The following is a 27,815-nucleotide window of genomic DNA, read 5'->3' as shown; positions in this document are numbered from 1 at the left end:
TTATGCCATCGTACTTCAAGGAATTAACACGTGAACTAACAGAAGAAAATCAGATGACTCATTCTTTCTGGTGAAACAAAAATAAATAAAACCACTCACAGTAAACATAGCATTATCAAGAAAGATGTTCAGTTTCAGTACGCGTATCATCAGAATAATTACTACAAAATAAAGAGGAGGTTTACAAATTCAGCAAATACTGAATAAAGCCACGATGGATAAATGAAACCTTGCAAATTGTGGATGCCGAGAGAGGAACTTTAAAATGCTACAAATTTCCAGACGCGCACGATGCAAAAACTTGTCTATAAAGTAACCCTGAATAACTTACTATGTGAATGGAACAGTGTGCCACGCCAAACCGTGAAACCCATAAGGTTTATAATCTTGAAGAGAGTCATTGAGGATACGAGCCTTACAGATGAAGGTAGCCAGCCAGCCGGTGGCGCTGGGAGAGGACAGTGATGGTGTACATGAGCGTCGGGGCAGCTGTAGCAGTGGCGTTGCCACGGCCAATGCTGGGGGCCAGGACAAGAGGAGATATGCAGGAGAAGACAAGACGATACGGAAGGGAGGACAAGACAAGGGATAGAAAGGATGAAAATCGAGGATAGGAAAAAGCAGAACTATGAATGGCGTTGAGAGAAAATGAAGACCAAAACATTAGCAGCTTAAGCATCCTTGACGTCAATTATCGGGCCGTCACGCCGCCCTACAATGGCCACTCAGGCAGGGGCCCAGCCCCGTTGGGAACGTCCCCATAATGCACTACCAGAATAGTAAACAAAGACCTTGCCAAGGAAGACGAAATATCGCTTGGGCGGCTCGAGAGAGATTCACAGGAGCATTCGATACGGCATAATGATTCTTAGTTTATATTTTTCTGTGTGTATACAAAGAAGATTCAAATAATATCCCGCAAATACAACTTCATTTCAGTTCCCCTTTTTATTCAAATTTTCGTATTCCATCTTAACATCACAAAAATAACGACTGCGAACTCGCGAGTTTCCACTCACATTTTTTGGGGTTTATCACTCTATCTGACAGCAAGCGTTAAATCGTGCAACATTCGTTTTCTTTTTTTACGGAAATTAATTAAGGAAAGTCTCAGTTATGTGCCTAGCCATATAAAATAATCTAGGCTTTTGCCTACCAGTTCGACGATGAGCTGCCAGATGTCAAGATCCGTTACAAGATACCCTAACATGAAATGGATTAAGTTCGATTATGCATTTCCGAAAGTTACTTCATTTAATATAGTTAATCATTCTTTATCTTTAAGAAGAAAAATTAATAAATGATGATAAGTGACACAGACTGAGCACATAGCGGCCATACTGCGTAGTGTTTTCAAACTCGCGAGCACTTGAGCATCTTCACCCATCCCTGCCGCCATCACGTCCTCACCACACATGCACAGTAGCCTTGGACACACAACCTCACGTCCGTCAAGGGTGGCTCCTCAAGGCTGTTTAAACTGCCAACCGACTGATGAGGAAAACACCACTTTAGTACATTAAGTGTCTCACTTATGCACATCTATTTAAGCATTCGTATGAGCATGGAAGAAAACAAGGCTGTGTCAGGACAAAGAACCCGTGCCTGGCTATGACCTAACACAAGCTGTCGACGTACACGCACGCACGTATGTGCAAGTTTATGAGCATCTCAGAGGGTAGACAGGGGATGAATTACAAGTACAGTGTCAGAAAAAATTCCCCCCGTCCCACCCATACATTTTCACTGTCATTACTCTGTCATCTCTCCTTTGGCCTTGATGACCACCTGTAAACGTCTGGACATGGAGTTGGCAGGGTTGCTGAAGTATTCTTAGGTACATACATGTATGGTTCCATCGAGTCTTGATCTGAATGAGGCGAATCACTGATGTGGTGCTGCAGGAAGCACCCGCCTGACCGCGCGGTCTGATGATCTCCCCGTTCCGCCAAAAATCTCACGTGGACCCACATTTTCTTCCTTCCAGATGAGAATTCGGGCTTTCTTCCGCGCTTTCTTCTGCGTTAAAAAGTAATACCCAGCCATCTTGAAGCCCATGTGGAAGAATCATACCGCTTAGAAGCGAAATACCTGAAATGAAGTGGCAGCCAGGAAGAAGAAAGAAAGAAATGCTCCCTCAAGATAGCCTGAAGCACAGTGAGGCGGACAGCTGATGCTCACACCGTTGGAAACATTAGTCTCAGCTACTAGATATACGATGATTTCATCCTGAAAGCTTCATATGATTGTACTCACAATAAACCTTAGCCGTGTATCGCTTTTGAAAATATATTGGGGGGGGGGGGGGGGTGCGCAAAACTTCTAGCGGACTACGCACCAAATAAAGATCTCGTTATGACGTACCGCGCAGCGCCCACAACTCAGGGGGTAGCAACAGCGAGATTAGCTGCCCCTGAGAGACAAGTTTGGTGGAAGAAAAGAACATGGTGTGTGTCGGCAGCCATAGGGTAAAGGGCAACTGGCTCGCGGTGTACCCTCCACCCACACATCCGGACCACGCCCTCGCCATACACGAAAGCAGCTCACCGGGGAACTGGGGCAAGCGGTCAGGCAGGTTAATCCCACCAAGTTTGTAACGGGTATAACATGTGTACGACACAGTGCAAGTGACCTCAAGGGTCACTTAAATAGGTCCCATTTCTCTTATCAAATCCCCTGTTGTCTTCTCTATCATTTCCATACCACTGTATGATCATAGGTAACCATCCAGAACCATATCCCTAAATCCAGCCCATACTAAACCCTTAGCTCTGACCGTACCAAGCCCTGAGCACATCCTATACTAACTAAGCCCAGAGCCCGGACCCTACCAAGACCTGATCCTGGACCGTACGAAGCCCTAAGGCTCGGACCATAGCAAATCCTGAGCTCAGACAGTACCAAGTCCCGAATCCGAAAGATGCCACGTCTTAAGCCCGGAAGAAGGAACCAACCTACAGATTAAGCGGAAACAGCTGGCTGGACCGACGCGTTGCTCGACAAAGCCCTGCCCTTGATCTACACGTCCAGATTCAACAAATAATTCAATGTATTTTGTAGGTTCTGTGGAGCAGTCAAGGGACATCGAGCCACCGGTAACATCGTGAAAGGAAAATCCGATAAGATGCCTTTGCTTTAACCTTTGATGAATATAAAACCAGACATACGTTTAAACGGAACAAACCTTTTTTTGAGATGTTGAATATGAGGCTACTGGAGAGAGGGACGAGTATGGTACATTAAACGCAAGGGATTACATAAGGTTCTGCATCGTGTGTATCGATCTGAAGGTTGTATAAAACTATACGACAAGAATTATGATGATATGATCGTAATAATAACAATAACGAGTGTTGTGGGGACGTCTCCAGGGTTGGTGACAGGTGATGGTGCCCAGGGAACTCATGCCTCCCTTAAGGGGATGTAAGGGGAAGGATCAGAGCCGGTCCCTTCAGTGGGGTCAGGGCCGGTTGGGGGTAGGGTTCGGTCCGACGTGGTGCGCGGGGCACAAGGAGAGTCCGGGGAAAGGCAGGAGAGTAGGGAAGGTCACTATATTCATGGAGGGTAGAGAGGTAGTGACTGTCGGCCAGGAAACAGAGAAAATCAAACAAATGGAAGGGATTCTATTCCCACCCGTCTCCACAGTAAATACCCGGCTACACAGTTTATCTACTACAACCGAGGAACTGGCTACCATGATGAAAGAAGGCACTAATGCAGCATATTCATAGACAGATCACCCTTGACTTAAGGCCTCCAAGTCTTCAGGTCTGATTAGCTCTGTATATGTTTCGTGGACACTGACGTACCCAAGGGCGTCCTCCTCCTGTACCCGAGTTTGGCAAGCTCTGGAATCTGGAGCGAATATATATATATATATATATATATATATATATATATATATATATATATATATATATATATATATATATATATATATCACCCCTCTGGTATCCGAGAGGGTTCAGACAAGATCCTGTAATGGACATCTAGTGTCCCCCTGGTCCGGCAGACCGTTGTGTGGCACTCTGTGTGTGAGGTGTTCTCATGTTCTCCACACCAGCTGCTGCCTCCATCTGACAGGACAGGTGGGAGAAGGAGGAGGAGGACGGAATGGGGGTAGCGCTCAGTCATCCCTCCACCAACACTGTGACTTCCCTCCCCAACACGACGACGGCCCTGTTCACTAACACCATGATTCTCCTCCACCATCACGCACCCTCATTACCAGCCCTTGGGTTTATGTTCTCTGGTTGATGGGGGGCTTAACCTCCCGACCATCTGGTAGGACTACGGCCAGGCCTCCTTTGGCCTCTCCCCCTCTCCCAGGTAGGGTGAAGAACCCAGCTCCCCCAGGTCCTGGGTAAGGCAGAGGTGGGACTCGGCACCACACACACACACACACACACACACACACACACACAAGAACGAACCAATTAGTAACAACTGCCAACTAACACGCGACACTATTGGCAGACACTGAAAACCCAGAGCACTTCAAACACTACCCACCGAAAAAAATATATATATATCGCCAAATTAACGAAACTCGTTGAACCAAATAAATGTAAATGAAGAAACTCGCCGGCGAAGCTGCTCGTTAAATTCGAGAAGTCAGCCCTGGCCATGGATAAACTCACCCTCTCTAGTCTTTTTCTTCCCCTAAAAGAGCTCATGGTCAAGTGGGTACCCCACAACACACACATCATTAACAATTTTCATTAATTTTTGACGAAAAAAAAAAGAGAAACGGCGAATTTATCATGCACTCTTACCCAAGAAGAAGGAGGCGGCGTACGAGAACACGGCACATAAAAACTGCAGACACTGGTCCACAGTCAATTAAATGATAAGTAAATATTTAAAGCCAGCAAAGTCTGGATGCCATTGGCTGAGATGGTGTTGTAAACACTCGCCCTAAGCCACACCACCTCGCCCTTAACAGGAAACATTAAGACGAGGCTTTCCTCCTCTTTCATACAGACCGACACATTTAAACAACTCCTGGACAAGGGCGGGGCTAAAATTAGATTGGGAGAGGTCGGCTGCGCCCTCACCCCCACATGCAAGCTGGGGAGGACCCCAGTCGTTAGTGAGCACCAGGATTATCACGGTAACACGAGCAGAGAGGATTAAGGCACAGAGGAGCAGCAGGCCCCCAGGGTTAAGGGGCTGGGAGTAGCTCGTACAAGGGGTGCTATACGTCTGGCAATCCGGGAACAACTGTATCAAGAGGGAGGGACCAGCTGAAGCCCAGCTCTGAAGAAAAAAATATAATATCCCATAAAATAACATACTGTAATTCGGTTATCATGGCAAGATCAAACCCTTGGCAACCGGCGTTGCCGCTCGCACTACCCTACTTAACCTCCATATACACAGATACTGGGCCAACTTGATAGTCTGTCCCGCTCTTACTGGGTTAGTGTAGGGAGGAGGATGTACATAAACGTTGTGTAATGCATGGCGCGCCTTTACATTTATTGTTGGGTAAGAACATAATTAGTAGCCCCTCCTCCGGGCGAAGGCCCATTGCGTGTGAAAGCCTCATTCCCACCCGGTAGGGGATCAGTGTGCAACGTTCAGTATATGAGCTCGAACTTCCCCTGGCTAGGCTAGCCAACACATCTGCCTTAATATATATTAACGTCATCGATGCTCTTCAATAGCATAGTCTGACACTGATCTCTACCGGAGAAAGACATATCTTACTCACTTTCTTCCTTCTTCCTCTTGTCCTCAACGATCAATGTTTTAAGCCATGTCTTCATTTTTCCAGCCCCGACATGTACACACCTGGACGACTCTCAATTTTCGACACACGCTTTCCTAACAATCTCAATATAAATGAGATCTTCCCACAAGTCCTTTGAATAAATATGCGATATGATTAATTTCTATTCTACGATAGTCAAAAGTTCACTCCAAAAATTTCAGCGTTTATAAAATCTCAATCTGATTTTAATTATTCTACGATCATTTGTGGGTCAAAGGTCACAAAAAATCCTATTTAAGCCAGTTCATGTAATGTGACAGTGTGATGTTTTTCCACGTGTCCCACATAATGCCCTGACATCAGTGACCTAATTATAGCCTCCTCTAGAGGTTAAAGGTTACCACAGATAAATTTTTCTTATGCTACAAAACCATTCTCTTTCAGACTGTGTTGGTGAAGCTCTACACAAAGTATCTTTAAACTTATTTACAGTTTATCATTACTTAGTCAAGATGTTTTTCACATTTCTAGCACTTTTTCATTCTTAAACAACTTCTATTTCATTTCCTCTACAAGACTTGCTTCGTGTCTCACAAGTTAATCCCCCTCATGTGCTTACCCTACCCTGGGTCATTACTTACAATAACACTTAAGGGACCTTTCAAAATTTAACGTTTTTATCCAGGAGAGCAGAACAGTGTGGGCGGCCGGCCGACAAGCCAGCTTGCCCTGAGCACCAGCATGATGGGAAACATACGGAGGACCAGGGTTAGGTTAGCTTAATTACTTTATCTACCAGACCACATGCTATGGTGGGGGCGAGACACTACAGGCTCGACACACTCATGTATAGAGTTATGCAAAGTGCCCTCTGTACTGGGTAAATAGACACACACACACACACACACACACACGAATACACACACACACACACACTGCACGAAATACGAACACAATAAAAACTAACTACAGCAATTCATCTTTACATCTTCATTATTACACAAAGCCAAACACGACGAACTGTAACTTTATCTTTTTTTCAAGATGGCTTAACACTAGAGTCATACGTGTTGTCACGCAGGTCATGGGTCGTTGATCGTGGTGGCTTTGCTATACCTACGTTCAACCAAACTGTCAGCAGCGGCGGCCCGCACGCCCGCATCATCCTGGTCGCCTCTGGGCAACTTTGAACGAACTTGTTCAGGACTTTCTGGAATATTTCCATCAGGTTACCGCAGGCGTTTGTTTTACTTTGCAATGACAAGCGCAGAACATCTTCGCCCTACCTGTCAACGACGGATATTTTCCACATTCCACTAACTGGACTTAGGATACATTTCTACACCATGCAACTACGTTCACAAGGACAGAATACAGCAGACCTTACACTATTCTCTGAGTTTAAAGTCATCTTTAAACGCTGGACGCCGTGAGCGACTGCACCGTCCTCAACCAAAGGGATTTGTCAATCTGCAAATGGGCACCAATCAAGTTCGCCAGCGGATCACTAGAAACATGATTACCAATGGTGAGAATTTCAACTCGTCTGAGAGATGAAGGGATCACACCACAGTCTGAAAGCCTGATAGATTGGGTGTTGAAGGGCCTTACTATTAGGCGACATGTGTGTGATGCTGAAGGGTCTCGTTATAACGCCACACCTACGAACTAAGACTTCCTATTCTAACTGCGTCGTCTGACCTCACCTTCAATGATTTCAAGGTCACCATCGCGACGGTGAAGACAGTGACTGACTGGATTCCAAGAACTTCAAAAGTCTACGACGCACAACCAATAATCATTGTCAACGCAAATATCACTTGTTCACGCTTCTGGAATTCTATCACTTACTTAGATCAACTGAAATTCTATACCAGGAGACGGCTGAGCCAAGAAATGTACAGAATGCCACCAGACCCTCACCCTATTGAGACGGCCTACTAGCACGGTATGTAATCAATGAAATGAAGAACATGATCATCATTAAGTGCATTATACTAGAAGACATGAGAAGGACTGGAGTTAACCTTACAATGAAAAGTAACTGAGGACTACGATGAATGGCGAGCTAAATATTGAAATCAAAAATAATGAACACGGATGTACCACTGTCATAATATAAAACGAAATTCCCGTTGTCACCTCATAATGCACGAAAACCCGTAGAGGTGAAATAAGGCAAATAATTACGATCACAATATGTCGACGAAAATATATACGAAGGAAAGTTTCTGTGATTTGAGAAAAGCGTCTAAAAATGTTTCTTCAGTATTGCATCACAAATATTGCACATCGGCTGTGAAACAATACTGCTCTCCTCCATTGACTTATAATAATGAGTTTTGTTTCAATACGGGACCACAAATTGTTTGGAACGAGTTTTTGTGCCCATTATACATAAATCAGAATACATGAATCGTGCGTATGGTTATTTTGCACATGGTTTATGCTGTTAGTTTTCCCTGTTATTTGTTAAATGAAATGCAGTTTGATAGGTTAGAGTACTCAAAACTAAACTGGAAATTCAATTCAGTTTCTTGAAGATATAGGCTTTACTTTGCACAAGCTTGTTTTCGAGCAACATTACTTAATAGCACTAATGAACACACCAGAGGACGCGAAGATAAGTACGACCTGACAATATCAACATATATGGGGAAGAGGAGGAGGAGGCTAGGCTAGTGTGTTACTAGCCGAGCCTCTTCCTCCTCCTCCGCTCCATTCCCTTTGCTCCCTCCTGCGTGGAGTTAGCCCACGTCAGCCGTGATCAAACTCCCCGATATCTCGGCGAAATCCCAGCTCTTCATCCAGGGGACATCTAGGACCCATGCGGGCGGCACTGGGAACTCCTTTATGAAGATTAAGTTCCAGGACCCAGTGCTGGAGTGGAGCGCCAAGGCATAATATTGTCCACGGCATTCTCCAGGCGTGATGGTGAAACCTGGTATGTGGGGCGAGGGTCAATATTCAAGACAATCTTGGGGTCATCGATTTAATGGATCTTTATTTTCTCATGAGTCACCAAGTCTTTTAAACACTTAATCTTTTCTTTTTTATCAAACTCCAAAGCTTAATATTTGAAACTCCTTATTATCCAATAACTTTAAATGTATAAAAATTACTATACATATCCATATGATCTCATAGCAAATCTTTTCTGTCGTTCGTCTTGCACAGGCGCATTCGCGACCTAACAAAAGTTTCAGGAATTAAAATTCACCCGCCCGAAAATGTTCAACTCGCACCCAAGTCTACGTTCACAGCCTAAGGTTGGAACTCTCGCTCATTTCTACAAGAAGTTCACCATGGTTAAGTGTATTCACACGAACGTGTTTGTACAAATGCTGCAGGTATTCATATTTTCATTTTCGAGGATGAATATTTTTGTTATGAAACACCCCATCACTAAGAAAGCCAGGATCACTATTTTCGAGTTTAAAATTAGTTGATTCCCCCTCCCGAATGAAAGAGCCCTTGGCCGCCGAGCTACCTGCCAGGGAACGTAGCGAAAACGAGCAGCAAGTTTCTTTGGTGTATGTCCTGCTTACGATCTTCTTACCTTACAAGAACCAAAACCCGCTCTCAGGCCCTGCTATAGACCAACCCCTTGCTCCTACCGACCCACCACCATCACACACACACACCCCTTCTACCGACCCGTCCTTGCCAGCACCCCTTGCTCCTAACGACCCACTCCTGCCGCATCACCCATTGCTCCTATTAATGACCCACCCCTGCCGAATCACTCCTTGCTCCTAACGACCCATCCTTACCACACCACCCCTTGGTCCTAACAACCTACCTTTGTCACAACCCACCCCTGCCACACACCCAACCCTTCTCCTGTTGACCCATCCCTGCTACTGACACAACCTCTTTCTCCTAACGACCTACCCCTACCACAGACCTACCCCTTGCCCCTACCGACCAACTCGAGCCACAAACCAATCCCCCTTCGGACAAATACTTTAGCCCTTGCCCATAAAGGTTACCCCCCATCCTGCTAGAGCTTCCTTCTCAGCCGTACATAAAGACACCCTAGTGGCTCACCTGTTTTACTACACGCCTCTCAACTTAACCCCTCCATCAGACTCCACAAAACTTTCAGCAGAATACATCTACCTCAACCATATCTACTTAAACCTTACTCCGTAACCCAATGCTGAATGAGGTGAAAATGAAGAGAAACAAACTGCTAGTCTGCAAAGCAAACTTACAAAGGAAAGCTATGTTAAGTAAGGTTTAAAACAGTAAAGGAAAAAAATCTACGCATTTCGACAGATTGGATATGAGACAATGTTAAGTGAATTTCGAGTATGTCTTGCAGTAAATATGTTTTGTAAATCCTTATACCAGTGTTGCAATCTTTCTAGGAGCTAGTTTTCTAAAAAGGTTCGTAACCGATTTAAGGAACGCAGATAAAGCTAGGAGTCCCGTTGCAGTAATCAAGGCAGACAAACTGCATCAAATTCTATACTTCTCACCAGGTTTAGCTGAAGAACACGGAATCACAATGAACTGTAGGATACACTGACCCACGATGCGTCTACCATAAATACTTGGCCTCACGTAAAACTGAATGTCAAGGAGAATTCATTCGATATTTATGTCTGACTTGTACATGCAAAGCTGAACAACGAGCAAGCTTGCTCGCTTAATACCACTTCTGGCGAACAACAACTCCACTCCCTCAAAACTCTTTCGTCCTATACCAACCACAAATACCCCTTAACCTAACAACCTGACCTCACAATTCTCTACAATGTGAGGTAGGTCCTGAGGAAGGAAACAGAATAAAGGAATAGCGTACTCTTATCAGTCGAGGGTGGGCACCAGACTGATACAACCTAACGCGTACATATACATTCAAACCCACCAAAGCCTAACGGTATGTTAACCAAACAAATGTAAATGAAATATTCAACTCCTACTTTGCTGGAGATACTGTATACTTGAATTTTGAGACAAAGATGGGTCATACAAAGGAAATATTCCAACGCGGCACGTGAATCTACCATATGTACGAAGGCCATCCAGTTGGTTCCACTGCATCAACACTGACTGCACCAAGTACGTGACGTGACAATAACGGTGGCGTTCGTTAGCCAAGCGCTCGGGCCTTTTCCCTCACTTTCTTCGCCCACGTGAATACACTTGACACTACGCTGTTCTCCCTTCTTCCATTAAAGCCGTGATAAAGTCACTTTCGATTGGAGGTTTTCCCATTTCTACTTTTTTTTTTTTTGTCCAGTGAAAAGTTCAGAAACTTCGAGCACATCATATACAGAACTGATGTTAGCTGACTGGAGATAAGAAGGTAATGGTTCCCTCTCGTGTTTACCTGAATAGTTTTCATGGTCTTCCCCGAGCCGCACACTGCCTAGCAAGGGAAAAGGCAGATGAGAAGACGAGCCATGGGAAAAATCAAGAGAGCCAATCCCACCAACCAGTTACTATGAGGGCTACTCTCCCACGTCCTCCACAGCCCCAGCAACTGCCACTAGCATCAGGTACATTTACAAATTCAACTGGTCGCGTTAAGAGATTCTCGTCCTCGATTCGCCGTTAAGTGATATTTGGAGCAAATTTCCAAAAGCGGTCCTTGAGATGTTTACACGAATACTTGTGATTATCACAACGGTCAGCCAGTCTCTTTCTTGTCTTGCAATACGTTGTGTTCAAAGGTCAGCGAGGAACACCGTCCAACTCCAATTTCGCCTTACTTCGGGCGTGACACCAGAGCCTATCATACATGCCTCTTGACCAGTCGACATCTATAAGCACACACACACACATATATCCTGTTTGACCGTCCTGACCGTTAGCTGACACCTTTTTCCTATGCAGTCTCCTCACTCACCCATCCGCCCACACTTCCCAGACAAGCTCAACTTCAGTTGTGTACCTTCCTCAAAAATGTAATCCATTTTCTCCTAGTCAATTTTTTTCCTTGCAGCCGACACAGTACGGCCAAAAACACGCCCCAGTCTTGGCCATCTCGGAAGAAGGAAAAAGTGAATATGAGAAAACGAAAGCAGGAATTAATCTGAGCTGCTCAGTTGTTTGCAGACCTGACTCAGAGGCGGAGCTATCATACGAAGAGGAGAAAAACGAACGGAGGGGGAGCATTACATAGCTTTAGTGTTCAAGGAAGGGTCGTTAAGGTCAATTCACATGTGGCTGTTTTCTTGCACTACGGCTGTTTTTTATTCTGACTGTAAGATACGAGATGCTCTAACTTTATATAAACGCTTCTAAGTACGCAATGGAATTTTGTAAATGTTGTACTAGAGGTCCTACATAAAAACAAGGAAAGCTTTTTACTGAATTCTTACTGAAGACGTATTTATGGGATCTGTCTCTACGAGAGCTGCCCTACAGATACTGTGTCGCTCCTGGGCACGCGAGGCTCCAGCAGGAGGGACGGAGAGCCTTTGGCCTCCACACAGCGAGCGAGCTGGTCGTGCGGGAGCCGGCCAGGATGCCCCGGGGTAATCCTCTTAAATGCAAGGGATTTTGCCAATTAGAAGGAATCTTACTTATTACCCAAGAACTTGGTTACTGGGAAGAATATTACTTATTACATCGGGTCTTATCAAGAGGAACTGCTTACCAGTGAGCACCGAGATACCAACCGATCTTTACTATTACGCCATTTTAGCGAATCTCCATAAGAGATAACTGACCACCTCCAAACAAACAATTTCATCATTAATAATGTACTTTTTGATCAAATATACGAACACTGGATTGGTGGGTGAAGCCAACCGCAATTTAAGACACGATTTTAACATTTCCAGCTACCACCTACCCATCCATCCCTTGACGCTAACAGACCACCAATCTACCTATCCATCCCCAAGCACAAAAGACCCCTTACCTATCTACTCATCCCTGGCGGTACAGAACCCAAATCTGCCTTCTCATCCCCTGGCACTAAAGGCACAAAGACCATCTCCTGGTATTAAAGACCCCTATTCACCTACCCATCCCCTAACACTACAGACCCCCTATATAACGAACTATCCCCTGGTGCTAGAGGCCCCTAGTTTAAATCCCCTGGAGCTAGACCCCTAACTATTCATTCTGTAGTGCTACATACCACTTACCTACCTACCACTTCTCAGACGCAACCCCCCCCCCCCCTGTTCATTCCATGACGCTACAGACCCCCTCACTAACTTGCCATCCCTTGGCGCTATAGATCGCCAACCTATCTATCCATCTCCTGGCGCTATAGGGCACCCTACCTAACCACACATACCCTGGCGTTTAAGAACCCCTACCTACCTACCCATCCCCTGGGGCTACAAACCCACTGTCTACATGCCCACTCCCTGGCGCTACAGACCCCCTACCTACCTATGCATCTCCTGACGCTACAAATCCCCTACCTATCTGCATATCACCTATCAATACAAACCACCTAACTACCTACCCATTCCCTGGCGCTACAAACCCCTTATCCATCCCCTGGTGCTAGAAACCAAACCACACCTCCTCTTCGCTGAAATAAAAAAAAAAATATCCATCCCCTGACGCCACAGACGCAAGATCCACTGACCCTCACCTTTGACATTTGAAAAAAAAAGGGGGGGGGGGGACAACAAAGTTCTACGATTTCCTGAAAGATACCTTTCCTGAAAATATGGTGACCATAGCTCTGTACGTTCACCAGCCAGTGCACAAACATAAGCCAGCCGACGAATGACAGCGAACGAACACAAACCAAAGAGAGAAAAAATCGACCGCATGAACACATACCAGCAGAGAATATCGACTATGTAAGAATTCAGACCAGAAACCAAAAGCGTCAGTGTACTAGCAAAAATCTACAAACGACATCGCCCGATCATATATGACGAAAGTACTTTGATTAAGAAACCAGTGATGTAGGTACGTGCCAATATAGTACAGTGGAGGATTAACAGCAAGCATAGACTTGACTGCTGCCTCACTGCCTGTAAATGATGAACACATGAATTATAAGCAGGCTTCGAACACACGTACAAAGAAAATCGTACACGCACATCTGCAATCATGCGTTGGTATAAATAAATCTAAGAAGCTGCATAATGGTGAAGAATGTTCAAGAGATGGGGGCCCTAAGAGTGTAAAACTTCCTGCCCATACAGTACGAACAGGTAATTACACATACAACAACAGGAAGGCACGAATACAATCATACGAAGCATATATGAACATATCGCTCGTGGAAGGAACTGCCCATGAGAATATATATATATATATATATATATATATATATATATATATATATATATATATATATATTATCCCTGGGGATAGGGGAGAAAGAATATTTCCCACGTACTCCCTACGTGTCGTAGAAGGCGACTAAAAGGGGAGTGAGCGGGGGGCTGGAAATCCTCCACTCTCGTTTTTTTTATTTTATTTTCCAAAAGAAGGAACAGATAGGGGGCTAGGTGAGGATATTCCCTCAGGGGCCCGGTCCTCTGTTCTTGACGGTACCTCGCTGATGTGGGAAATGGCGAACTTTAATATATATATATATATATATATATATATATATATATATATATATATATATATATATATATATATATATATATATATATACGAACAAAGCTTTACCCGTAGGTTGGAAGTCAGTGATATTTAGTTTTCTGTGATGGAGGAGGTTCAACAATGAGGCCAAGTCAACCTTCAGTGAGCGCGAGAGGCTCACTGAAGACAGTGTCTGCCAACCTCCATCAAATGGGAGGACTACCCAAAATGAGAATCTGCATCTAAAAATGATGCAACACGTTAAAACAGATATTCTTTTCCTTGAGTTACCGTGTTGATCCTTATGATCCAGTTATTTGACGTAAGTGAAGTAGCAATGAAGTTTCACATAATGATTCGCATCACTTACAGATTTGCCTTTCCCCAACTTTTTCATTGTTTAGTTTAGTTTGGGGGAAGGAGGTACAAACGAAACGATATTATAATTTTTACGTAATCTAACAGCCAAGGAAAGCTTTATGTATTTCTTTTATCTGATTTCTTTGCTAGAGAGATCTTAAAGTGATCCATCTAATCCACCCTCATTTGCTATCAATACTGTTAACGACCGTTAGATCTCCCACTTGGTAACAATTCCTTTCTCCATATGTGGTTTCCTTTGCGAAAACCGACACATTCAGTGTGATCATATATAATTTCCCTGTACCGGCAACGGCCAAGCTTCTGACAGTTATGACTGGTAAGGACCGGGTGTGTGGCGGCTTGATGGTGTCCCCTGGTACTAGCTGACGTCTTCTCCTAACACTGGTACTGTAAAACCTTCTCCGACAAGTCGGTAATTAGCATTCCATACGACCAACGAGTATATGTTAACAAATACAATGTAAACTTAACGAACTATCGCACAGGGTGATTAGTTATTAGTTATATCCTGTGTGAGATACCTAATCTTGCTAAATACAGGCTAAACATGCATGCCGGTGTATGCAAAATGCACACATAATTAGACATAACCTCTGGCTGTAGTGAGACACATTCCACCTCATAAAAGCAAAGTGTATGTCCTGTCAATAACCTTGTTGCAACTCCCACACTCTGAACATTACCTGCGATATCTTGGAACATCCTCAACTCCTGCCTGCCTGCGCATACGTTCCTGATCCCTTTGTTGACATCCGCACAGCTGTTCCTGAAACGTTCATTCTCTTGCACAAATACAGTTTTTCGAACTGCGAAAAACTTTGAATGCGGTTTATTATGTTTATAATATGTTCGTAACCTAAATCCGTATCAGGTCAACAACAAATATTTACTAAAGTGATAAAACTATTCAAAAGAGGATGACCCCTCAGTAGGAAGACTGCAGTATTCATGGTAACTTCGCGGAAAACTCCCATGCCTGCATGTCACGCATGAATGTTAATATATTATTCAAGATCGGGGTCCAAAACTTGTGGCCTCGTGCGCCCTCACATTCGTTCCTTGTGTTCATGAAAGAAACCTCACCAGCACACTTACCTTTCGTTTGAGCATTATCTGACTCCCATCCGCAGACGCTGAGTATGATTGGACATATCAATACCACTTGCAGGTGGCTGAAACCTATAAACATGATTCAACCATCTAAAAGACTTGAAAATTCAAGCGAATCACTGTATATCATACGCGACGGCACCACACTCCTCTCATGACCACAGCTCAACATTCACTGTCATCTGCAGAAATGCTCTACCGAAAAGAGACATTCAGTTGCCAGGTACTATTACTAACTTTCCTATTTAATGCAAGTATTTGTACGGTTCTGGGGAACTAGTCTTATATCGTCGTAAATAGATAATTCTACACATTCATATTCAGTCGTTTGTTTAAGAAGTTTCATTGAGAGAAAGCTCTATTAAATTTTGAACTGAATGTTTGTGTATCACCGAAACCAAGCCAGCTGATTGGCCCACACGTGTAGTGATGCCAAGTCTCTCTAACACAAAGTTCACAGAAAACGTAAAGGTTTGGGAGACACCAATATAATTTCTTTTGGGCTTCATTTCGTCGTTTTGCAGATTATATAAAATGAATGTGCACAGGGATGAAGCTCTTACCAGTAAGAAATTTGTTATGCTTGTGGATCAGTATGTTCATCAAAGTGATGTATATATGTCTTAAGCTAATGTTGACTTCTTCGGTGAGCATTTATCTAAGTTCGTTATACACAATTTGGGTCAGTGTTATCAAAATTATACTGGTACAATTGTTTTACTTGTGTCAATAGATATAATTTTCTTTTTTGAAGTGTCATGTGGAATCCGTGTTGACTTAGTGATGGAGAATAAATCATTGTGAAATGTATAAGAAATTGAGTAGTAGTATTCTTTATTCTATATTCATCTATGCGTGAGAGAGTCCTATTGAAGTTCGCTTGGTAAAGACAAAAGAGCAAGCCATGGAGTTAATGCTGAGACTTATGTTGTGGCCTACCTCACTCCATTTTAAGTGACAGCAGGACTCAGTCCTGTTATTCTTGATGCTACCTCGCCAACGCGGGAAATGGTGAATATATATATATATATATATATATATATATATATATATATATATATATATATATATATATATATATATATATATATTTTTTTTTTTTTTTTTTTTTTTTTCAAACTATTCGCCATTTCCCGCGTTAGCGAGGTAGCGTTAAGAACAGAGAACTGGGCCACTGCCCTGGGGATAGGGGAGAAAGAATACTTCCCACGTATTCCCTGCGTGTCGTAGAAAGCGACTAAAAGGGGAGGGAGCGGGGGTCTGGAAATCCTCCCCTCTTGTTTTTTTTTAATTTTCCAAAAGAAGGAACAGAGAAGGGGGCCAGGTGTGGATGTTCCCTCAGAGGCCCAGTCCTCTGTTCTTAACGCTACCTTGCTGATGCGGGAAATGGCGAATAGTTTGAAAAAAAAAAAAAAAAAATATATATATATATATATATATATATATATATATATATATATATATATATATATATATATATATATATATAATTTTTTTTCATACTATTCGCCATTTCCCGCGATAGCGAGGTAGCGTTAAGAACAGACGCTATCTGGGCTCATGCAAATGGCAAACAAATATATATATATTATTATTTTTTTTATTTTTTTTTTTATTATACTTTGTCGCTGTCTCCCGCGTTTGCGAGGTAGCGCAAGGAAACAGACGAAAGAAATGGCCCAACCCCCACCCCCCCCCATACACATGTATATACATACGTCCACACACGCAAATATACATACCTACACAGCTTTCCATGGTTTACCCCAGACGCTTTACATGCCTTGATTCAATCCACTGACAGCACGTCAACCCCGGTATACCACATCGCTCCAATTCACTCTATTCCTTGCCATCCTTTCACCCTCCTGCATGTTCAGGCCCCGATCACACAAAATCTTTTTCACACCATCTTTCCACCTCCAATTTGGTCTCCCTCTTCTCCTCGTTCCCTCCACCTCCGACACATATATCCTCTTGGTCAATCTTTCCTCACTCATTCTCTCCATGTGCCCAAACCACTTCAAAACACCCTCTTCTGCTCTCTCAACCACGCTCTTTTTATTTCCACACATCTCTCTTACCCTTACGTTACTCACTCGATCAAACCACCTCACACCACACATTGTCCTCAAACATCTCATTTCCAGCACATCCATCCTCCTGCGCACAACTCTATCCATAGCCCACGCCTCGCAACCATACAACATTGTTGGAACCACTATTCCTTCAAACATACCCATTTTTGCTTTCCGAGATAATGTTCTCGACTTCCACACATTCTTCAAGGCCCCCAGAATTTTCGCCCCCTCCCCCACCCTATGATCCACTTCCGCGTCCATGGTTCCATCCGCTGCCAGATCCACTCCCAGATATCTAAAACACTTCACTTCCTCCAGTTTTTCTCCATTCAAACTCACCTCCCAATTGACTTGACCCTCAACCCTACTGTACCTAATAACCTTGCTCTTATTCACATTTACTCTTAACTTTCTTCTTCCACACACTTTACCAAACTCAGTCACCAGCTTCTGCAGTTTCTCACATGAATCAGCCACCAGCGCTGTATCATCAGCGAACAACAACTGACTCACTTCCCAAGCTCTCTCATCCCCAACAGACTTCATACTTGCCCCTCTTTCCAAAACTCTTGCATTTACCTCCCTAACAACCCCATCCATAAACAAATTAAACAACCATGGAGACATCACACACCCCTGCCGCAAACCTACATTCACTGAGAACCAATCACTTTCCTCTCTTCCTACACGTACACATGCCTTACATCCTCGATAAAAACTTTTCACTGCTTCTAACAACTTTCCTCCCACACCATATATTCTTAATACCTTCCACAGAGCATCTTTATCAACTCTGTCATATGCCTTCTCCAGATCCATAAATGCTACATACAAATCCATTTGCTTTTCTAAGTATTTCTCACATACATTCTTCAAAGCAAACACCTGATCCACACATCCTCTACCACTTCTGAAACCACACTGCTCTTCCCCAATCTGATGCTCTGTACATGCCTTCACCCTCTCAATCAATACCCTCCCATATAATTTACCAGGAATACTCAACAAACTTATACCTCTGTAATTTGAGCACTCACTCTTATCCCCTTTGCCTTTGTACAATTGCACTATGCACGCATTCCGCCAATCCTCAGGCACCTCACCATGAGTCATACATACATTAAATAACCTTACCAACCAGTCAACAATACAGTCACCCCCTTTTTTAATAAATTCCACTGCAATACCATCCAAACCTGCTGCCTTGCCGGCTTTCATCTTCCGCAAAGCTTTCACTACCTCTTCTCTGTTTACCAAAATCATTTTCCCTAACCCTCTCACTTTGCACACCACCTCGACCAAAACACACCTATATCTGCCACTCTATCATCAAACACATTCAACAAACCTTCAAAATACTCACTCCATCTCCTTCTCACATCACCACTACTTGTTATCACCTCCCCATTTGCGCCCTTCACTGAAGTTCCCATTTGCTCCCTTGTCTTACGCACTTTATTTACCTCCTTCCAGAACATCTTTTTATTCTCCCTAAAATTTAATGATACTCTCTCACCCCAACTCTCATTTGCCCTTTTTTTCACCTCTTGCACCGATCACTCAAAATCCCCCTCACTCCACCCTTCCACTCCCAATCTGGTCCCCCACCCCTACTCGCTCCCTCCACTTCTGACACACACATATATATATATATATATATATATATATATATATATATATATATATATATATATAGGGTGGGGGAGGGGGCGAAAATTCTGGGAGCCTTGAGGAATGTTTGGGACTCGAGAACATTATCTCGGAAAGCAAAAATGGGTATATTTGAAGAAATAGTGGTTCCAACAACGTAGTACGGTTGCGAGGCGTGGGCTATGGATAGAGTTGTGCGCAGGAGGGTGGATGTGCTGGAAATGAGATGTTTGAGAACAATATGTTTGAGGTGGTTTGATCGAATAAGTAATAATAGGGTAAGAGAGATGTGTGGTAATAAAAGAGTGTGGTTGAGAGAGCAGAGGAGAGAATGAGTGAGGAAAGATTGACCAAGAGGATATATGTGTCAGAAGTGGAGGGAGCGAGGAGGGGTGGGGGACCAGATTGGGGGTGGAAGGGTGGAGTGAGGGGGATTTTGAGTGATCGGGGCCTGAACATGCAGGAGGGTGAGGGGCGTGCAGGGAGTGGAGTGAGTTGGAGCGATGTGGTACACCGGGGTCGACGTGCTGTCAATGGCTTGAGCCGGGGCATGTGAGGCGTCTGGGGTGAACCATGGAGGGTTCTGTGGGGCCTGGATGTGGAGGGGGAGCTGTGGTTTCGGTGCATTATTGCATGGCAGCTGGGGACTGAGTGTGAGCGGGTGCGGCCTTTGTTGTCTTTTCCTAGCGCAGCCTCGCGCACACGAGGAGGGAGGGGGTTGTTATTTCATGTGTGGCGGGGTAGCGATGGGAAGTGAATGGAGGCAGACAGTGTGAGTTGTGTACATGTGTATATATGTATATGTCTGTGTGTGTATATATATGTATACGTTGAGGGGTATAGGTATGTATATTTGCGTGTGTGGATGTGTATGTATATACATGTGTATGTGGGTGGGTTGGGCCATTCTTTCGTCTGTTTCCTTATGCTACCTCGCTAACGCGGGAGACAGCGACAAAGCAAAATAAATAAATAAATAAATATATATATATATATATATATATATATATATATATATATATATATATATATATATATATATATATATATATATAAGTAAAACATCGGTGTACATATTACCAAAGCCTTTTCACCATATTACTAAAAATGTCTCCTTCACCAAATCTAATATTCCTGGTGTGGTAATAGTTTTCGCTCGCCTCCACCGTGGCGAACCACCGTGCTTCCTCAGCAGATGACAACTATCGTCTTTAGGCACGATTTCTTAGTCTAACGCAAAGCATCACTGGTTTGGCTGCCCAGTCAGAACCTATCAAGTGACATTCTACTGTGGATCAGATGTTTTATCATAAGACATGTAGAAGAAGCCGGTGTGGCAGGTTTCACAGCATAATGGCGCGGCGCTGAGACTTGCCCCTGTCAGGCATACGATAGCCTCTTACCCGTAGACGTGCACGCTCCTGGGTCTTCCTGTCCACTCGTCCATCACGTTGCACTGGACGTCCTCCTGTCTTACGGGACACAACCAACATGCCGGACTGTGGTCCCCATATGTTACACTGTATCGGGGTAATGACTACCGGACCAACGGTACTCCCTTATTATGGCCGCCTATGACACGATTCATTCCCTCCAGCATTGTCAAAAATCTTAATCAACTACATACACAACAACCACAATTACATACAAAGCAATTTATAAAACGCTGGTAAGGATGATTAGGTTTTATTCCAGGATATTTGGGGCCTGACTATAATGCAATTACAAAAATAAAGTGACACACGAAAGATACATAGAAGAATAGAGAAAAAAAAACCTAATTCCTTCAGATGATTCAATCCGAAATAGATTCACTGGAGGATTCATCACAGCCATTATTTGAACAGTAAAGAATTTCACCGTCACCAGGACTCGGGGCGAAAACCTCGTGCTGCAGCCTCGGAGGTAAATACATCTGTAAGGCTGTGCAGTGGCGTAGTAACAGTGCTTTTCACAGTAATATCTTGGAGGAGGAGTGTGTGTGGCGTCTGTTGTGTAGCGGAAACAGAGTTCAGCGACCCGTCACAGACCAAACACCACTTCATAGAAAGTAAGAATTCACTTTCCTGTGTAATGTATTGGAAAACTATGTTTTTTTTTTTATCAGAGTACGTATATATTGATAAACCAATCGTCGTCCTTGGCTCTCTGGTTAGTGATGAGGGAGACAGCTGGCGCCAGGTGGCTAATGCGAATCAAAAGACATTGACCACCGCCGCCATGGCTGCTATACACCCCGGGCGCTACTCGAGCCACACGCCACATGTTTACTGTTTCGCTTGTGGTAGCTGGACTGATGGGTCCATTTACATCTTGAATACTATGAGACTTTTTACTCCAAGTCATTTTGCATCATGTTTATTCAACAGCCGAAGCGTATCCCGCAATCCTTCGTATCCCACCAGCTACATTGTTTGGGTCCTTGCATCCCACCATTTTTTTTTTCTTAGCCTGGTACACTGTGTGGGTCTTTGTCTCCCGTCATTTATATTGAATCGGTCGTTGTATACCTGAAATCACGCAGTTGTGGAGTCACTCCGCCCAAGTCACGCTGTTACATGGTTTTCTACACGCTGTTCACCCTCAGCTAGGTTTCTTTAGCAAGTCACACTGCATATGTTTATGGAACTGTATTGTCTTTATATATGAATACTTTTGGTGGTTATGTTTGATTAATCTGGTAGGTTCTTTTGTGCTCTGTAAGTCTCTGAGCCTTAGAGTTCAGAATTTCTAACCTGGAAACTATACTACTTTCGGGAGATTCTAACCTGAGTCATAATGTGTCTATATACCCCACAAGTCACAGTGTTGGAGGTCTTCCCATCTAATAATTTACGCTTAATGAAGGATCGTTTTACCCTGACTAGTGTACAACGCGCCTTGATCTCTGCCACTTGGTAGACCAAGGAGGGTGGGGTCTTTTGACCTTGAAAACCACACTGCATCATGAATCATCGTCGTCTTCATAAACCTTTCTGCAGGTTGAGTCTGTTTGTTTAACAGAAACGTTCTTCATTACTTCCTTCTCATATCTGACCCCTTGTAGAAATTCAGCAAATTCTTATATTGTCTCTTCACATTGTTACTTTCTAACTTTTCCACGTACTTCTAGACTTTCATTTCCGCTTACCCCTTTTAGATGTAATTCATAATTCTTCATCTATTCCTTTTACACTCCGCACCACCACTACACTGTAGCTCATAGTTTGCTGCTTTTCTTATAATGCGTTTCCCGACTCATGCCTTTATTTATCCACTCATCTGAACTCCACATCATGTTTGTAGAAAATCTATCTCCACTGCTTGCACTCAAGTCGGTTGTGTTCTCTCGTATGTTCCGTTGGACAGCTGCGTAGCTCCCAGTAGTCTTCACAGTATCACTTTTGACATTTTGAAAAAATACTTTAGAAATACTTCATTATAGATGACTTTTGACCTTTTGACTGTTGATCTTAAAATGAATTCTTATTTCTCAAATTGATTGTATTCATCCCTGACGTGGTCATTTTTTCCATTTTCATGGGATGGCTGAAATGCATATACGTTCCTTTTTTAAGGGATTAAGCTAGAGGAGCTACTGCTACACTGTACTGCCCCAATCCCAGAGGCTGCCACAAAGGAAGGAACACTCGGTCTCTTAGGGTAGACATGCTGCCCTAGTGTCAGTACTGACCAAATAAATTTGTTCATTCAGTCATATTTCTCATTCCAATGCTCCTCACGTAGAAAAAAAAACCTTGCTTTCATTTGCATTTATATTGAATATTTGTTACTATTCTTCATTCCTTCACCAACTCTTAAAACATATACAGATTACATTATCAGTGTGTTTTTTTGCATTTAGCAACATTCGTATATGCGAATCTCAGGTATATCATAATGTACAACCTAAACTTCCATTGTCAGCGCAGACAACCACATTCATATAATGCATCTTTCACACCATCTTTAACTGGTCACTGCTTTGTTTTACTAATATATTTTGTACTCTAAAGAAGCCTGTATGCGGTTGGGAATGGTCATGGCAGCGAATGGAACCATGAAAGCGGAAGCATCACTGGGTAGGTGAAGGGACAAGGATCTGGGAGGGCGGAAATGAGTGTTTTAAGGTATGGTAGCCCCAGCGATGTATGGGGTATAGATGGGAATGCATGAAAGTGAATATATTGGAAATGAAATATTTGAAGCCAATTTGAGAGTTTGATGTTGGTTTATCGAGGAAGGTGATAAGAGAAAGGTGTGGTAATAAGTTTGGAAAAGAAAGCTTACCTGTTGAGTGTCCCTGATGGTTAGTGTTGGAGTAGTGATCGAGAGGGTGGTGGCTTTAGGAGTGGTAGGGGATGTGTGGATGTTTGCTTTGAAGAATCTAAGAAATTAAGATTTTTATGTGGCATTTATGGATGTGGAGAAAGTGTATGATACAAGTGGTAGAGATGTCATATGGGAGGTACTCCGAATATATGGTTTGGAAGGAAAGCAACTAAGTAATGTGTTTTTACTGAGAATGAAATGTGTATTCGAATAGGAAGGGAGGAAGGAGAGGGGTTTTAGATGAAGGTGGGTCTGCATCAAGGGTTTTCTGGTGTCACCATGGCTGTGTAATGTTTCTGGATAGGGTAACAAGGGAGGCAATTGCAAGGGTCTTGGAGATAGGGGTAGGGCTATGGTACACTAAGGTGGTGGGGCCTGGGAGTTGAGTCTGCAGGTATGGATCTGATGGCAGAATTGAGTGTGAAATGGAACCAACTGGAATCCGTGGATAGGGAGTGTGTTTGAAAAAATCAAGATGAGAACTGGAAATAAAAGTAACGTTATGAGGTGTAGCATGGTAAGAGAGAGGCTGGCAGTGGGAGTTTGAACAAAGATTACCAGAAGGAAGGAAAGTTACAGATACGTGAGTGTGGATATGGCAGCAAAAGGAATTATGAGAACTAAATTGAACCATACAGTAGGTTAAGTGGCAAAGGTACTGTATCCACCGAGTGTGGAAAGAGACTGCTGCCTGAAAGCAAAGATGGGCGTTTGATAGTTATGACTGTTGTATGGACGAATCTAGGTCCCTAAAAAGTGGGGGTACGTCAGATATTAAATGCCCAAGGACAATATGTGACATGAGTAGGGTTGACTTTGAAGAACCCAGGCCTATCTATATTTCTCGTCATTTCCATCCGTAGAATCCCATCTCTCCATTTCTCTCAAACCCAACTGTCCAAGTATGCTTCCACTTTACACTATCATATCTCTAACCTCAATTTCTGCCATGATTTCCACTCCAGGGTTGGTGTTAATATCTACTTTGATACAAGAACTATCTTATGGACCTCAAGTTAAATTTGATGCCTAGGTATCTAGTTCAAAATTTCTATAATTTTAGTTACATATATAATCTTACCCCTTTAATTATCCTCAGGTATGAACAACTTTTTCACTTCACACCCTCACACTGCATGGACTATCAACTGACACCACAAAGATTGTTTAGGCTCTGCCTGGGATGATTCCAGTCGACCCAAGGCCTTTTATTTTTCACTCCTTGACAATGAGAGAGATGATCAAACACCAAATATGACTCCCAACTGGCACAATCACTCTCCTAACACACTCAATTTCTGTTACTTCTCAACACTCACTACATGTTACTTCTTCCCCCTTAGGATCCTCAGACCAGTCTTGTTTTTTTCACATCTAATTTGGCAATCCCACTTTGTCCATCAAAACACCAACTATGGCACTTTGGGAATGCTCAGTGGTCAACCCTTAAAGCATCTTTGCTGACTTTCCAACACAACAGGTACTGTTTCAGTGGCAAAGATGCATCATGTACTGAATGCATAAAAGATGTTATCTTGGCTAGGATGGAGTCTTACAACCCCTCTAGACCCTTCTCCCCAGTAGTGGTTTGATCAGTCATGCTCTGTTGCCCGTTGCATCAGGGACAGAAAGTACCTGGCAATGAAACTCTTTCCTTCCCCTGACACCCATAGTTTTTATTTCTCCTTGGAATCACTGCAGTTATTCTTAACAGTCAAGCACACCATAAAAAGAGCTAATTTGACTTTTGCTTATAAATCATTTTGGTCCTTAAAAACTTTTCTAATGACTTCTGCAAAGCAAACTTACCTCCTATCTTCTGATGTGATCATTCGTAACATAGAAACTCTCCAACAGAAAACGTTTTTTGTTGATCATATTTTCCTTTAATTCAACTTCAAATTTTCCAGCCTCATCTCCTATATTTCCCACATGTTAGGGTCTTCCATGTACTCTCCCAGCTTCAGTGGAAAAGCATGTGGCACTGATGACACCTCAAGCTCTATATGAGCTTGCATCTGGAATATCTATCCTTGTTAGCCTGTTTTTGCCACTATAAAAGCCCAAGTTTTTCCTTCCTCTAGGAAGCATTCCTTGTCACAGCTCATCCTAAAGAAAGGAGACTCGTTTCATATTGATAAATTCAACAATCCCAAGATTTGGAGCACAACTTCCCTCACCTTCTTATTAACCAGACTGCAAACAAACGCCTTCAATCTTAATTCTTGTAGCATCAGTTCAACTCTGCAATCTCTGTTTGTATGACACATGTTGCTGCTCTCCAGCAGCAAACAGGAATTAGTCATAGATTTATAGGGTACTTTGGCCACTGTTTTCTAGAGCTGTCTGCATGTTCCAGGGATTGAACCAGCAGCACACACCTGGCTGCTGCTTCCAAAATGTATCGACTGCTCAAGAATCAAGTTATGGGACCTACTTTTCAGATAGATAAGCCATGGAATCTGCTTCTTCCTTTTGTCTTTCCCTCTTATAACCTACATGTATCTGGTGTCCAGACTAATAGAGCCCTGATTGATTTCTGCTTTTTCTTTCTTCATTCTTTCACATTAGATGGCCAGTGATCTTGGCATGTCTTGCCCGGGCCATATCAGGCACTACATGTAAGTGGTAATAAGTATAGTATGCAAGAGATGGTAGCGTAAGGTGTACTGAAGTAGTTTGGACACAAGTAGGATGAATGAACAGTGTGTGACAAGGATACCAGAAGCATTCAGTACAAAAGTGATAAGGCTTCCAGAGACCAAATAAATTTTTGATACGAAAATCAGGTCTTTCCTCGGACAATGCACTCGTATGGCTGGTATTCATTCACATTCATCTCTGGAAATCATATACAATGTACCAAAACAAGAACCCCATATTCACAACCACAACCCACAGACCTTTCAAAGGTTTCTGGCAACCACTTCATATGTGAGCATTATTCTTTCTTGGCATCCAAAGACCTCCAAAGTGGAACCAGATAAATCAAAATCCATCAGTGATCTATTCATATCTCTGAAATATGTTCCAAGTGGAACTTTCTTAAAGGGGTGGTTGTAGCAATAGTTATAAGTTAACTCCATTGCTGCTTCTTAGTGCCACTGGCAGAAGGCAACTCTAGCGCAGTGTTAGTTAGGCTCCTAGATAATGTTCCTACTGACTACTACTGTCTAAAGCTCTAGCTTAAACGTTCTACCTACTTGCACTGCTCATTCCATTTTGCCAAAAGGCCGGACTAGTGTATAGTACTCACAGCAGAAAAACATGAGTTATGAAAAATGAACTGTGAGAGTTAAGCGTTTTAATGTGTTGCACATGACAAGGAGAGATTGTACATTTGTGAACAGAAAGCCAGTAGGCAATGAGTTAGAGAGGCAGAAAGAAAAGACAGCTACATGGGTTGTAGGAGTGCAACTCGACATCCTGGCCTTTGGCTGCCTACCAACTACTACCTACGGTTATGGCGATTTACTCTTGTTGGCATTAGTTTTCTTGTAATTTATATTTGGCAAGGAAGACTTCACAAAGGACACAAAAGGGCGGAGTGAAAGTGGCTTTTAGTTATCAGGTTGTATGGAATACAGCAAACTGGAGCAAGGCATATAGTGGGCTGAAGCAAGGTGTACGAGATAGTCATGGGAAACCATGGGATTGTCTGTGGATGGGTTTCTAGTTTCAGTGGATATAAGCAAAGGAGACCATTATTCATTTGTTCAAGGCACTACCTTACTGTCTTCGTGCCTTAGAAAGTGAGGAACCAGCCTTTGAAGATAAATCCTGTCTTAATTCGTTCCTCTATTCAATTACATAGGATGCATAACTCACAGCTGTGTTCAGTGTACAAGTTAATAGCTTCAAAATTACATGTACTAAACTCGATTTGAACTCGAAACCATACCAACTTAACAAGATTTCATCAAAATCCATTATATCCTACAAGTTATAAACACATGGTATGAAGGGAAAAAATAAGTTAAAATGTACCTGGCATCGTTTCTTCATAAACAACAAAGAAGGTTATTTAAAGACAGTGA

The 27,815-nt window shown here is 43.0% G+C and overlaps 1 protein-coding gene across 1 annotated transcript in view; it reads right to left on the bottom strand.

Annotated features, from left to right (window-relative positions):
* The window catches only part of LOC139745905 (uncharacterized), a 249,739-nt gene extending 233,826 nt beyond the window's left edge, over nucleotides 1-15,913 (bottom strand). The window contains exon 1 of the mRNA XM_071656572.1: nucleotides 15,722-15,913. Coding sequence (XP_071512673.1) covers nucleotides 15,722-15,815 — 94 coding nt within the window. The 5' untranslated portion in view covers nucleotides 15,816-15,913. The remainder of the gene's footprint in view (nucleotides 1-15,721) is intronic.
* Nucleotides 15,914-27,815: the final 11,902 nt, after the last annotated feature.

Source organism: Panulirus ornatus, chromosome 63 (genome assembly GCF_036320965.1).
Source record: "Panulirus ornatus isolate Po-2019 chromosome 63, ASM3632096v1, whole genome shotgun sequence".
Taxonomy (NCBI): Eukaryota; Metazoa; Arthropoda; class Malacostraca; order Decapoda; family Palinuridae; genus Panulirus; species Panulirus ornatus.
The sequence above is the reverse complement of the archived record's forward strand: the minus strand, read 5'-3'. Positions and strand labels throughout refer to the sequence as shown.